Source organism: Myotis lucifugus, unplaced genomic scaffold (assembly GCF_000147115.1).
Source record: "Myotis lucifugus unplaced genomic scaffold, Myoluc2.0 scaffold_105, whole genome shotgun sequence".
NCBI classification, from domain to species: Eukaryota; Metazoa; Chordata; class Mammalia; order Chiroptera; family Vespertilionidae; genus Myotis; species Myotis lucifugus.
In genome coordinates, this window is record NW_005871153.1 from 706,917 (window position 1) to 719,421 (window position 12,505).

At 61.3% G+C, this 12,505-nt stretch overlaps 1 protein-coding gene across 6 annotated transcripts in view; it reads left to right on the forward strand.

Moving 5' to 3' along the window:
* Positions 1–12,505, forward strand: part of TNK2 (tyrosine kinase non receptor 2) — a 29,241-nt gene that overhangs the window by 13,081 nt on the left and 3,655 nt on the right. For 5 of the 6 annotated variants that reach the window (XM_023757314.1, XM_023757318.1, XM_014459228.2 and 2 more), the window contains exons 5-13: positions 535–687; positions 1,168–1,445; positions 3,135–3,261; positions 3,660–3,806; positions 3,891–3,985; positions 9,172–9,366; positions 10,401–10,492; positions 11,056–11,100; positions 11,792–12,248. In XM_023757314.1, coding sequence (XP_023613082.1) covers positions 535–687; positions 1,168–1,445; positions 3,135–3,261; positions 3,660–3,806; positions 3,891–3,985; positions 9,172–9,366; positions 10,401–10,492; positions 11,056–11,100; positions 11,792–12,248 — 1,589 coding nt within the window. The remainder of the gene's footprint in view (positions 1–534; positions 688–1,167; positions 1,446–3,134; positions 3,262–3,659; positions 3,807–3,890; positions 3,986–9,171; positions 9,367–10,400; positions 10,493–11,055; positions 11,101–11,791; positions 12,249–12,505) is intronic. The other variant, XM_023757315.1, reaches the window with a different exon arrangement.

Consider the following 12,505-nt stretch of genomic DNA (forward strand, 5'->3'; position numbering starts at 1 on the left):
AATAAAGGTGCAGCTCCTGAGTGTCCAGCTCAGTGAGTGTTCACCTGCGCACAGATGCAGGCAGCCACACCCAGGTCATGGTATCGGCATTTCCCGCCACCAGGGCCTCCTCCCTCCTGCGCTGAGTGTCTCCTCCCTCCAGGGAAGGCCACTGTTCTGACTTCTGTCACCATAGATTAGTGGTTTGGGATTAGATTTAAAGCATTTTTCTCCTACACCAAACCATTTTTAATGTTTTATAACACTTTATCACATTTTAATACCCTATCATCACTCTGGTCATCTTTACCAAATGGTTGCTATTTAATCTGGGCATTCCCTCAGGAAAGGAAGGCCCAGCCAATGGCCCTGGGGGTCGGCCAGCTGCCCTGCCCCAGCCAGCCAGGGCACCTGTGACATGCTCACCCACCCAGATGAGCAGATCTGAAGCCAGGATGTTTGAGCTTAGTTGGAGGGAGGAGCAGGTTGGCTCATAGTGTTGGGGCCTGGGGCCTGGGGCCTGTCCTGACTCCGTGCAATCTCCACTCTGGGCAGGTGAGTGTGGCTGTGAAGTGCCTGAAGCCTGATGTGCTGAGCCAGCCAGAGGCCATGGACGACTTCATCCGGGAAGTCAATGCCATGCATTCGCTTGACCACCGCAACCTCATTCGCCTCTATGGTGTGGTGCTCACGCCACCCATGAAGATGGTGAGTGCCGTGCGTGGGCGTTGGCTGTGGTCTCCGGGCCCCAGGTCCGCCCCTTCTCCTGCCTGTGCTGTGGTAACTTCTGTCCTGACAAAGGTCAGCGGTCCCCCCAGATCCTGCTTTGGTCCCCCACCTGATGTGGCAAAGGGGCTCACAGGGGCCCCTAGCCTGGGACCGACCGTGTCCTTCGGAGCCCATGCCCACCTCTGCGTTTTGCTTGTATTCATTGGCAGAGTAACACCTATGGGAGGAGCTGGTCCTAGAGTGTAATCTGTGGAATTTCTAACATGAGCCTCTTCGGGTTGCTTCTCTGGGCCTCAGTTTCCCACATTGCCGAGAGAGAGAGGCTGGGGAAGCTGTAGGACTCCCAGAGGTCCGCAGAGGCCAGGCCAGGAAGGAGCATTGAGCGTGGCTCTGGCAGGATGCTGAGGGAGGGGCAGGGCTCAGCCACACTTACTCCTCCCACCTTCTCCGTGGCCTCAGGTGACAGAGCTGGCGCCTCTGGGATCGTTGCTGGACCGGCTTCGCAAGCACCAGGGCCACTTCCTTCTGGGTACTCTGAGCCGCTATGCTGTGCAGGTGGCTGAGGGCATGGGCTACCTGGAGTCCAAGCGCTTTATTCACCGTGACCTGGCTGCCCGCAATCTGCTGCTGGCCACACGCGACCTGGTCAAGATCGGGGACTTCGGGCTGATGCGAGCACTCCCCCAGAATGACGACCACTACGTCATGCAGGAGCATCGCAAGGTGCCCTTTGCCTGGTGAGGGGCTGGTGCCGCCAGCTCACAGAGCCCGGGCCCCACCCCACCCCACCCTGGTCCCTGCACTCCGAGGCTCGGAGTATCTGGATCCTTTATACCCACAACAGCCCTGGTCTCCTCTGGGCCCGGGGTGTCCTTGTGTGCCCATTCATTCACTCATTCATTCAGGAATTTTCATGTGCCAGGCACTGGAACACACAGGGAAAAGGGCTTTCTGGAGGACTCAGTATTAAGCTCCTAAAATATCAGAAGTTAGCCAAGTAAAGACTGGTTGGTAAGCATGTTCCAGGAAGAGCTAGTGGAAGGCAGGGCCAGGCCAGGCTAGACTTTGTCGACCGAGCAGGGATGTTCACCTGCACACAAGGTGGTCCTTGGCCCTGCCTGGCCCCGGTGTGAGCCAGTCCTGTGCTGAGACCAGCGTCATCGTCCGGTGTCGAAGGCACCCACAGGAGCTTGGTCTCCCTGCTTTGAGGTGGGAGGAGTCGGTCTGGTTCAGCTGGCCAGAAAACCTTCTAATCCAGGATGTACAGTCACCCTGCTTAGTAACTGACCTGATACCTAGGGGATCATGCATCCTGGGCTGTGCCTGTTGTCCCGGAGGAGTTGATAGCACCCCTTTCATACCCAAGCATCCTGGTTTGGATGGTAATTATAAGGTCACCTATTTTTATGCAGCCCTCTTGAAACAGCTCTGTGAAGTGAGCAGATTATTATTACAGTGGGGCCTTGCCTTACGAGTGTCCCGACTAATGAGTTTTTCGAGATACGAGCCGTCTCGGCCAATTTTTTGCTTTGAGTTGCGAGCTAAAATTTGGATTACGAGCCAGCTTCAGATACCCCACCTCTAGTTGGCGCACCGAACGTCACAGTGAACGCCACATCAGCCCAGCATCGAGTGTCTCACTCGTTCACTTTTTGATTTGACATACGAGTAATTTGAGTTACGAGCTCCATCACCGAACGAATTAAACTCGTAAGTCAAGGCCCCACTGTATTCCCATTTCACAGATGAGGACTAGGAGGCTGAGAGTGACCTTCTCTGGCCCCACCCCTTTGAGTGGCAGGGCTAGCTCTCCAGTCCCATGAGAGGTCCTGTGAGTCTTCATCCAGAGTGGCTTCCTCCTCCCGCTGAGCAGCGCTGCTGGGATTCCCCTTTGCAGTGGTGCTTGTCCTCCTCACCCAGAGGGCATCCCAGAGAGCGTGTGCGGATATTGGCGTGAAGCTGGTGTGACTGTTTTCACCCGTTTTTGTTCTTCCCCAGGCCCTATCCAAATTTCCCACCCACACCTTCCTGCTGAAATGACCCAGATGCTAGGATCCTGCCCCAAATCTGGAAGTTGTCATCCTCCCACCACAATTATTAAACAGCCGGAGCTCTGTCCCCCTCCCTCTGCCCCTCCTAGAGCCTCTGACCGTCTTCCTTTCCCTGCTTTCCTGACCTGGCAGCTTCACCCTCTTCCCACTGCAGGCCGCATGTGTGTAAAAACCTGAGCATTCATCATTTTCTGCAAGTCTGTGTATCCCATAGTTCAGACGCGCTGCCCTTCCCCTTCATACGTCCCTAGTACCTGCTGTTGAGCCTAGAACATGGGGCAGCAACATGTTTGTTGAGTGAGCATTTATGTCCACTGGGGCTGATGTGGGTGGGGATGCTCGGAGAGGCCTCTGTTTGACCCCTGCCTTTGCCAGGTGTGCCCCCGAGAGCCTGAAGACACGCACCTTCTCCCATGCCAGCGACACCTGGATGTTTGGGGTAACGTTGTGGGAGATGTTCACCTATGGCCAGGAGCCCTGGATTGGCCTTAATGGCAGTCAGGTGAGGGGCTGGGGATGTGCTACCTGTAGGGTGGGAGCGGGTTGATTTGATTCCTGGCTCCCAACCTGGCCCTGTTGGAACTGGCTTTTACCTGCTGGAGTCCTGTCCCCCAGGCTCCATATCTGTGTGTTCTCTCAGAAAGCTGAGCAAAGACAAGGGCCCCCAGTGGTCAGGAAAGGAGCAGGTGGCGCTTGCTCCCATTCTTAGTCCTTGCCACAGCCACCTGTTCAGAGGCCCCAGACCTGGGGATAAAAGTGAGGCCTGGGGATAGACTCTGCCCCCCTCTTCTCTGGGGTGCGGGCATGGACGCCCAAAGCGCCAGTTGTTCCATGGGCCGGAGGGAGGGTCGGAGGGAGGGTGGGTGCTCTGCTTGTACTCAAACTGCTCCCCCTCTCCAGATCCTGCATAAGATTGACAAGGAAGGGGAGCGTCTTCCCCGGCCCGAGGACTGCCCCCAAGACATCTACAATGTCATGGTCCAGTGCTGGGCTCACAAACCGGAGGACAGACCCACCTTTGTGGCCCTGAGGGACTTCCTGCTGGAGGTAAGGGCAGGTCTGCCCACGGGTCCTGGGGTATCCACGCAGGGGTCAGTCCCAGAGTGGGGAGTGACCTGTCTCTACCCTCAGGCCCAGCCCACTGACATGCGGGCCCTCCAGGACTTTGAGGAACCAGACAAGCTGCACATCCAGATGAACGATGTCATCACCGTCATCGAGGGGAGGTAGGGAGCCTGCGGCTGCACCTGCACTGCCTTGAAAGGTGCAGGGTGGAGGGCCTGCTGGCCAAGAGGTTCTCCAAGGTCCTGCCTCCAAGGTCCTCTTGGCAATACGCAGGCTGTGGTAGGCTCGAGCTGCGCGGTGGCAGGGAGGACAGGCTGGGTCTGCATCTGAGTGCTGGGGGTTAAGTCTGCAGGTGCACCGCTCAGAGGGATTTCCCCTGCGAAGTCCGCCTCCGTCACCCTTCTCCCACTCGGCTCCAGCCCTGGCTGTGTGGGTCAGGGCCAAACTGCCATGGTGGTGAGGCAGCCAGGCCTCAGGGCCACACCTGGAGACGCTGGATCTCCTAAACATTCCTCCTCTCATCCTCCCCTTCCCTTCCCACCTCCTCCCAGGGTCAGGACTCTTTTTTTTTTTTCCCCTTTAATTCTCACCCAAGGATATGTTCATTGATTTTGGAGAGAGAGGAATGGAGAGAGAGAGAAACATCGATGTGAGAGGAAAACATTGAACAGTTGCCTCCCACACCTGCCCTGACTGGGGATCAAACCTACAAATTAGGGGTGTGCCATGACCGAAGTCAAACCCACAGCCTTCTTCGTGTATGGGACGATGCTCCAGCCAACTGAGCCACCCAGGTGGGGCCCGATAAGGACTCTTAACTACACAACTGGGTGCATTTCAGAACCCCAAGGCAGCCCCACGCCCATCCTGGCAGCCTCCACCCTCCCTCCGAGCCCCCTGGGCTCCCCTCCGTCCTGCTGGGCCCCTCACCCTGGCCCCCGTCCTCAGGCTCCCCTCTCAGGGCCTCTGTTCCTGAGCCTCCCGTGCCCTTCACTCCTGGCAGCATGTCTGTCTGCCTATGGGCAGCATCTTCTGAGTCACGTCTCCGACCAGCAGCCCCCGCAGGCGCCTGCCTTGGAGCCCCACCCACCGCTCACCCCATCCTCTGTTATCTGAGCCTCGGGGTGTCTGAGGAACTGGTTGGGGCAGGGCAAGCTGGAGGTGCCTTTGGAGTAGGTGGTGGGCATGGAGGGCCGGAAGGGAGGGAGGGAGAGGAAATTCCCTGTGCCCCGGCTCCTCTGATTCGGAACCAGGCAGGGATGGGGGCAGAGGCCGTTTCCCCACAGAGCCCTTTCCACCTGGGCCTCAGGCTTGGGGGGTCGGGGCCTTTGGTTAAACCTTGTGCCACGTGGGGGTTGGTGACAGGGCAGAGCCTCTGGGCTGAGTCAGCGATGGAGCTGGTGCTGGGACCCAGGCTGGTTGTGGAGGAGCATGACCTGCACCTGCCGTGGCCCAGCACCTCATCCCTCGGCCAGGCTCCCCTCGCCTTTGGGCACAGTATCTGGGAATAAGAATTAAAACCAGCGTGTTGGTGGCAGTGGATGAAAGCAGAGAGCTTCTAGGATAGAGGCCTGAGGGGCAGGAAGGAACATAGGCTGTGGTTTGGAGTGGAGGGGCCAGGAGAGGGACTGCAGGCCTGGCCTTTTGGGGAACTTTCTGGAAATAGGAAGATTAGGGTGAGGGCCCCTCTGGAGGTGCATGGCAGCTCGCAAGCCAGAAGTCTGGGCTACAGCCGTCCCCACCTCCAGGACCCCAGGTCCCCGGCCCCTCTGTGCCCTGCGCACGCCGTTTGGGGCTGCTGCCGCCCCAGGGGGTCACAACCCTCACAGAGGAGGGTCCAGGCCCTCACTCGCCCCGGCCCTGCTCTCGTGGGGGTTCTGGGTGCCGGGCCCCGTGTTCCTCGGGTGACTCAGAAGCGCCTTGTGTTTCTAAGGCGTGTGTCTCTGGAGCTGGCACCCCGGGTCACCTCCGGAGCAAGGGAGGGAGGAGGAAGGGGGAGGGGGAGGAGGGGACCGCTCCTCCCAGGAGGCTGCTGTGGGCATGCCCTGCCCTGCCTTCTGTCACAGACTCCCTGCTGCCTGCCAGTGTGGGCTCGCCGGGCTCCTCCTCCAGGGCACCAGCGACGTGGACCACAGCGCCTGCCCTTGGTCCCTGGAGCGTCTCGGAGTGGGAGGTGAGGGGCGGGAGGCTGTAGCCGGTGGGGCTTTGCGAGTGGGCCCGTAGGTCAGTGGTACCAGAGCTTCGGCTCTGCCCCCTGTCTTCTCAGTGCCCGGATCTCGGTGGGGCTGGCTCTGTCTCCGTGTGTCCGGGTGGATGGGCTCTCTGCTCCTGTGTGTCGCTTTGGGTCTGTGTTTGTACGTGTGGGTGGCTGGCTGTTTCTCTGTCTCCTCTCAGCCTGGCTCTCAGCTCTCTCCATATCTGCCCTCTTCTGTCGGTGTCGAATTGGTCTGCCGGAAGCTATCTCCAGTATTGGTTTCCTAGTCCGGAGTCTGGGAACCCCCTTGTCCTCGGCTCTGGCTGATTCTGTATGTAGTTCAGTGCTTCTCGGGGTACCGGGCAGTAGGCAGAGAGACCCCTCGATGTTGTGTGAGCCGCGCTTGCGGGGCTCGGTCTAGAATGGGCGGACGGTGCCTGTTCGTCTCCGGGGCTCTTACTTGGAGGCTGGGATGGCTGGTAGCACTTCTCTCTTCTGTGTTTACAGAACTGAAAACAGGGACAAGGCTTTGCAGTCCTGCAGGTCCCTGGCCTGGCCTGGTCCCTGGAGCCTCTGATGCCTTTAGAATGTGGGGCAGGGGGAGGCAAGGTCTGTGTTGTTCCTCGAGCCCACGGCTCCTGGGGCACCAGAGGGAAGTGGGCTGGGTGGGTTTGAATGCGTAACCAACATCTGTCAGCCATTTCTGGATTACCTTAGGCCAGGACTGGGGCCGGGGCTGGGATTTCAGAGGCTGGTTCCCAATGGGGCTGGGGCCACTGTAGCCAGGCCTGGGTTTCCGAGGTGATGTGTCATATTTTGCCTGTCCCAGGACACTGGCAGGAAGCAGGAAGTAGAACATTCTTGCTGGAGGTACTGGGCCCTCACTCCCCTAGGGACTCCCCCTCTGTGTCTGTCTTTGCAGCAGTGACTGATGGCATGGTGGGCCTGGTCCTCTTGTTGCCGTGGAGACTCTGGTCTGTTGGTGGAAGGGGAAGGGAGGGTGTGGCCAGAGCAGGCTGGTGGGGAGCACTGGGCTTGGTACCTCAGTCCCACTGAGCCTCAGGGGACGCAGCATTGGCCAACTCATTGGCTGTCTCAGGAGGTACATTTGAGTCTTGTCAGGCCGATGTGCTTGGGGTGCAATTCCCAAGGGGCCTCTTTCACACACACACACTCACACACACTCTGCACTCTGACTTCTCCCCTAGGAACAGGATGTTTTTGAGGGGTGTCAGGACGCCCAGCAGGCATGGGGCTCTCGCCTCGCCATCCCTGTAATGAAGGGAGGTGGGCTTGGCGTCCCATCGTGCTCTCCGAAGTGAGTCCACATGAGGCTCCTGTGGAAGGAGCTTGGCTTGTTGGCAAAGGAAAGAAGCGGATCGAGTGACCTCCTGCCAGTCTGGCTTTGCGCAGGCCACACCGGAGGGTAGGCCGAGGCCTCGGCCTCTGCACGGCATCTCCGCCTCCGCCGTGCTGCTCACCCAGGATAGCGAGGGCCTCTGACGAGGCGTATGGAGCAGAGTCCAGCGTTCCGCCCTTGGGCTGGTGTCTAAAACAGTTCTGTGGAGGGTCCGCAGAACCTAGGGAGCCAGTGAGTGTTGGGGAGAGCAGCAGCGGGTCCCCAGTGCCAGGCATGCCTCCCTCCCTCTTCACAGGCGGCCTCCCCCTCCGTCGGCCCTGGGGTGGGGGAGCACTTTCTCCTTGGAATGGCCCTGCTATTTTCGGATGGGCTTTCTTCCTTCCCGGGTGTTGTCCTCTCTCCTTCCTTCCTTTCCTGCCCTTCCCACCCGGAGGGAGGGTGGTAATCACAGGGTGGCTGTGTCTGTGGTGGCCGGTCAGTGGCTTTGTTTACAAGGAGGCTGGGCTCCTGTCCCTCGCCTCACCTCTCGGCTCCCTGAGGACTGTGATGCTCACGGGATTGACTTTGGGCCTCTGGAAAACGCCGTTTGGGGCTGCTGCTGCCCCAGTGGGTCGCATCCCCTCCCAGAGGAGGGTCCAGGTGCTCAGGCCTCACCGCCTCCTTCCAGCCTCCAGTCCCTCCGGCCCAGCTGCAGTTTGGAGGAGACTTTCTTTACACTCCTGGCTGTGGACAGGTGAGGTATGGGTGGGGGCTGACAGTGAGAGCACACAACTGGGTGCCACACGAGTCCACCACAGTAGCATGCGGCTGTGACCACCTCTGCCTTGGCCCCGATTCTGCCCACGTCCTCGGGGTGAGTGGTCCCAGCCGTAGAGGCAGGAGCCTTAGGGCCTGTGGCTTATTGGTGTTTGAAGTGTCCAGGAGGGCGCTCTGTTCTCTTTGCCTTCCTGCCCCCCCCCCCGCCCCCCCACCGCCCGCTAGGAGGCTCAGGCTGCCTACCAGGTTTTGTGGCTGAGGTCAGAGCGAGGTGCTCGTGGTCCAGCCACACTGGGAGGCTGGGCTCCTTTCTGTATCCTGGTTTAAGACAGGAGAGCTCCACCAAGGAGGTGGATGGGGCAAGGGCGAGGTCCCACAGCCCTGCCGGGAGCTGGTGGAAGGCACTGGAGACATGTAAATGGGTGCGGTGAAGTGTGGGTTGCCCCAAATGCTTCCACACATGTGAAGAGCTGCATGTAGGAGACAGGCTGTGGTGGGAGCGCTTGGCTTCACGCCCAGTGCTAAGGCCATGGCCCTCCCTTGGGCCCCTGAAGCTCAGAACTCTTGGTACTGGGCTGGAGCGTGAAATCGGGTGGCAAGAAAAGGACCAGAGCCCAGGCCTGGTCAGGGGAGGAGGCAGGGGAGGTGACAGTGTTGGGAGAAGGGCCCTGGCTTTACAGACGAACAACTGGGTTTGAATCCTGGGTCTTCTGCGATCTTTCCGGTAACAGCAGGCAAGCCGTGTCACTTGTTTGGACCTGTTTCGTTATTGTGAAGTTTAGGAAGAGCTGCGTGACCCACCTAGGTAGCTTAAGGCTTTGTGCAAACAGCCAGGCCCTGTGCCCCAGGTGTGGTCATGGGGGGCTGCTGGGAGGGGGCGGGCTGACGGCAGACCAGCCTGGTCCTGGGCCGTGGCCTTCCCGTCTCCTCCTGCCAGCGGGGTTCGATGGCCTCGCTGAAGAGCGTGGTGTGGAAAGGGTCCGGCTCCTCGGGCCGTCCCACACACCGGTGTTTACCATGCCATCTCTCTCGGGCAGGGCTGAGAACTACTGGTGGCGCGGGCAGAACACACGGACGCTGTGCGTGGGGCCCTTCCCCCGAAACGTGGTGACCTCCGTGGCCGGCCTGTCGGCCCAGGACATCAGCCAGCCCCTGCAGAACAGCTTCATTCACACGGGCCATGGCGACAGCGACCCCCGCCACTGCTGGGGCTTCCCCGACAAGATCGATGAGTGAGTACCGGGCCGGCCCCGGGGTGCACGGCACAGAGAGCTCCTGTGGGCAGACCTCAGAGCTCATGTTGGCAGCAGTTCAGCGCTTCGCCTGCCTGCTCACTCTACCTGGGAGGGGGGTTCTGTCTCCTTTAAGTGAAAGGATGAGGCCCCTGGGGGGCCCCTGGTAAGCAGAGAGGAGCGGAATTAGTCACTTCCTGGGGGCCCCACCCCAGGGTTCCCCCTACCAGGCCTCCAGCCTCTGCTGCCCGGGGACTTCCAGGCCCCTCTCCGCAGCCCTGGCTCCTCTGACTTGGGACACAGTGTTGCCCTGGGGCGTGGCGAGGCAGGCCCCTCACCTCCACGCTCCCCACACCAGAACCCTGCGCTGTGTGTATGTCTCACTCACAAGAGCCAGGTGAGGGCCTGAGAGAGTTGGGGCAGGAGAGCAGGCACCTCCCGAAGGAGGACGGGTGCCCTCTGCCCTGCTCCCGGCGTGCCGTGGCCAGCCCAGCCCCATTCCTCCAGGCTTTAATCAGCCCCGGTGACTAAGTCCCAGATCCTGACAGTCGGCACAGGGGTGAGGGTGAGCTGGGAGCAGGGCGGTGGCCCCGCCCCTGGCAGTGGGGCAGAAGGATGTCTCCTGCCCACCCTGACCGGGGAGTGTAGCCGGATGCCTCCGGGCCTGGCAGGAGAGAAGAAAGCGTGCCAGCAGGTGGCTGCTGGGTGTGGGTTGGGGTGCCGTGGGGGTTGCAGAGGGCCAGCTCTGCCCTTGTAGGGTGTTCTTGGGGCCCCGACAGTCCTAGCCGTTTGACTTGCAGCCAGGAGTCCTTTCCCTGCTCTCTCCACAACACCCTCCCCTGGGTACAGCTCGGCTCTCCAGGAGGGAGCTGCTGGGAGTCAGAGTCCTGTGCCCCAGACCCATGTCTGCAGGGCTCGGTCGAGGTGGTCCCTGGACGCCTGACCCCAGGGGGCAGCCCCGGCATCTCCTCCAGAGGTGTCCTCGCTGCCACCACCCCACGCCGGCCGCCTCTGACCCCGTGCTCTCCCCACAGACTGTATCTGGGAAACCCTATGGACCCTCCCGACCTGCTGAGCGTGGAACTGAGCACCTCCCGCCCCACCCAGCATCTGGGAAGGGTGAAAAGTAAGAGCCCCCACTCTCTGGCGTCCCCTAGTTCATTGGCTGCCCAGGGGCACCGTCCTCTCAGGCCACCTCCGAGCCGGCTGTCCTGGCTCTGTGATGGTTGGGTCAGCACAGCAGGGGGACAGTCGTGTCCCTGGCTCCAGCTGGGTGTGGGGTGGGAGATGGGAGGCAGCTGTATCCGCCGAGGTGGGCCTCCTCGGTCGGCCCTGCACCGGCTGCCTGAGCTCTCTTCACCCTCCTCCTCCGCCATGCTGGGCCAGGCCTTCCTCACACACTCTAATCCCGCTCTCCTCTCCTAAGCCAAAACCACCCCACAGGCTTCATCTTGGCCAGGAGCCTCATCCACCCCCTGGGCCCTGGGCCTGTCGTTCCGGAACAGCCCCCATCCTGCCGCCCATTGCTTCCCATTGCTCTTAGTCCGTACGTTCACTCGCCCCTATTCACTGCTCTCTCTCTCCTCTCTCTCCCTCCACCCTCTGCTCTCTGTCTGGCTCTGCCTTCCTCCCTTGTCCTCTGTCTGTCCTGCTCTGCCCCCTCTCCTCTCTGCATGGCCCTTCCTGCAGGGGAGCCTCCACCTCGCCCACCTCAGCCTGCCATCTTCACTAAGAGTAAGTGGGGCTGCTCTCGGCGGCGCCTCGGCCCCCGCCCCCTCTCCCTCTCTCCTCTCCTTCCTCCTCTCCTGGAAGGTACAGAGCCCTGTGGCTGGCTGGGTGGGAGGGGGAGTGAGTGTGCTGTGAGCTTTGGCTGCTGACCTGGCGCAGCATGCCTGCCTCTCCTTTCAACTCCCCCCCTCCCTCCCCGCCCCCTCCCTGAAAAGCCTGGGCTTCTGGAGCAGGCGGGCGGTCCTGGTGCCCCCCTCTGCCTCTCCACCTGCCTGGCCTGCCTCACTCCCTGTGCGACCTGCAGAGGCTGGGCTTTCACGATGGTGGGCCCGGAGCTCCTGTTGCTCTTAGTGGTGGGAGATTGCCCGTAGCCCCGCCTGCACTAATGGTGTGTGGTAACGGGGAGGCAGAGGGGCTACTAACCAGGGGCAGGGGCATTTGGGGTCTTGTGTTGATGCAGGGGCAGCAGAGGCAGGTGGGTGTGGGTGTCGCTCTAGCTGAGGGAGGCGGGGCTCACCCGCCCAGGTGGAGGGCTGCCCTCCTGTGTGAGTGGGGTTGCTGTGCACTGAGAATCTGGCAGCCGAGGGCCAATTTCCGGGGGAGTCGGTGGGGGACACTTGGCTTTCTTCCCACACCCCACCTTCCCTGTCCCCCTGCCTGACACTGCCCCCCTGTCCGGGTCTCCCGTCCATTGCAGAACCAACCTATGACCCCGTGAGCGAGGACCAAGACCCCTTGTCCAGCGACTTCAAGAGGCCGGGTGTGAGGAAGCCGGGCTTGCCCCGGGGGCTGTGGCTGACAAAGCCCTCGGCCCGGGTGTCCGGCACCAAGACCGGCCGCAGTGGCGGCGGCGCTGAGGTCACGCTCATTGACTTCGGCGAGGAGCCGGTGGTCCCGTCCCCACGGCCCTACACACCCTCGCTGGCGCAGCTGGCCATGGATGCCTGCTCCTTGTTGGACAAGACACCACCGCAGAGCCCCACGCGGGCACTGCCCCGGCCCCTGCACCCCACGCCTGTGGTGGACTGGGACGCACGCCCGCTGCCGCCGCCCCCCGCCTACGATGATGTGGCCCAAGACGAGGATGACTTTGAAGTCTGCTCCATCAACAGCACCCTGGTGGGCGCCGGGGGTCTCTCCTGGGGCCAGCCAGGGTGAGACGAATTACGGCTTCGTGCTCTGAGCAGGCGCGGGCTCTTTGCTTCCTCTGGAGGACAACCTGTTCTTCTCACTCCAGGGCGGCAGCAAAGCCGCTCCACCTTCGGCTCAGACCGCAGAGATCTTTCTAGGCTCTGCAGCAGGAGTGCATGCTGAGGCTGCAGGTCCCCGCCAGCTCGCTGGTTCTCTCACCCCAGGCCCGTGGGCCGATGACAAGGCCCCAAGGTGCCCCCCCGGGGTGCCTATCCCCCCC